This window comes from Haliaeetus leucocephalus, unplaced genomic scaffold (genome assembly GCF_000737465.1).
Source record: "Haliaeetus leucocephalus isolate CR32 unplaced genomic scaffold, Haliaeetus_leucocephalus-4.0 Scaffold1, whole genome shotgun sequence".
NCBI classification, from domain to species: domain Eukaryota; kingdom Metazoa; phylum Chordata; class Aves; order Accipitriformes; family Accipitridae; genus Haliaeetus; species Haliaeetus leucocephalus.
This window is the reverse complement of record NW_010972437.1, coordinates 24453365-24453667: the sequence shown is the minus strand read 5'-3', so window position 1 is coordinate 24453667 and position 303 is coordinate 24453365. Positions and strand designations below refer to the sequence as shown.

The following is a 303-nucleotide window of genomic DNA, read 5'->3' as shown; positions in this document are numbered from 1 at the left end:
GGGGCACGGCCCGGCGGTCCCGGTGTGCCGCCCCGCTGCCGGGGGGTGGTGGTGTGGTGGTGGTGGTGGGGGAAGGAAACAAGGATGGAAAGGTTAAAATGGGAGAAAAACCCGGAAAGAAACGGAGGAAAAAGGGAGGGGTGGGGAAGGGAGGAGGGCAGGGGAGAGGAGGGGGACACGGGGGGCCCCCCCCGCGCTGCGGCACTCACCAGTTCCCCGAGCCCACGATGCAGACGCGGAGCGGCGACATGCTGCGGGCTGCCCTTCCGCCCGGCGATGCTGCCGGCGCCTCGGCTCGGCCCG

The 303-nt window shown here is 71.0% G+C and overlaps 1 protein-coding gene across 2 annotated transcripts in view; it reads right to left on the bottom strand.

Moving 5' to 3' along the window:
• The window catches only part of LOC104832686 (glycerol-3-phosphate dehydrogenase [NAD(+)], cytoplasmic-like), a 14315-nt gene extending 14018 nt beyond the window's left edge, over window positions 1-297 (bottom strand). For both annotated transcript variants that reach the window (XM_010569006.1, XM_010569014.1), the window contains exon 1: window positions 210-297. In XM_010569006.1, the coding sequence (XP_010567308.1) occupies window positions 210-250 (41 nt within the window). In that variant the 5' untranslated portion in view covers window positions 251-297. The remainder of the gene's footprint in view (window positions 1-209) is intronic.
• Between the last annotated feature and the right edge of the window lie 6 nt (window positions 298-303).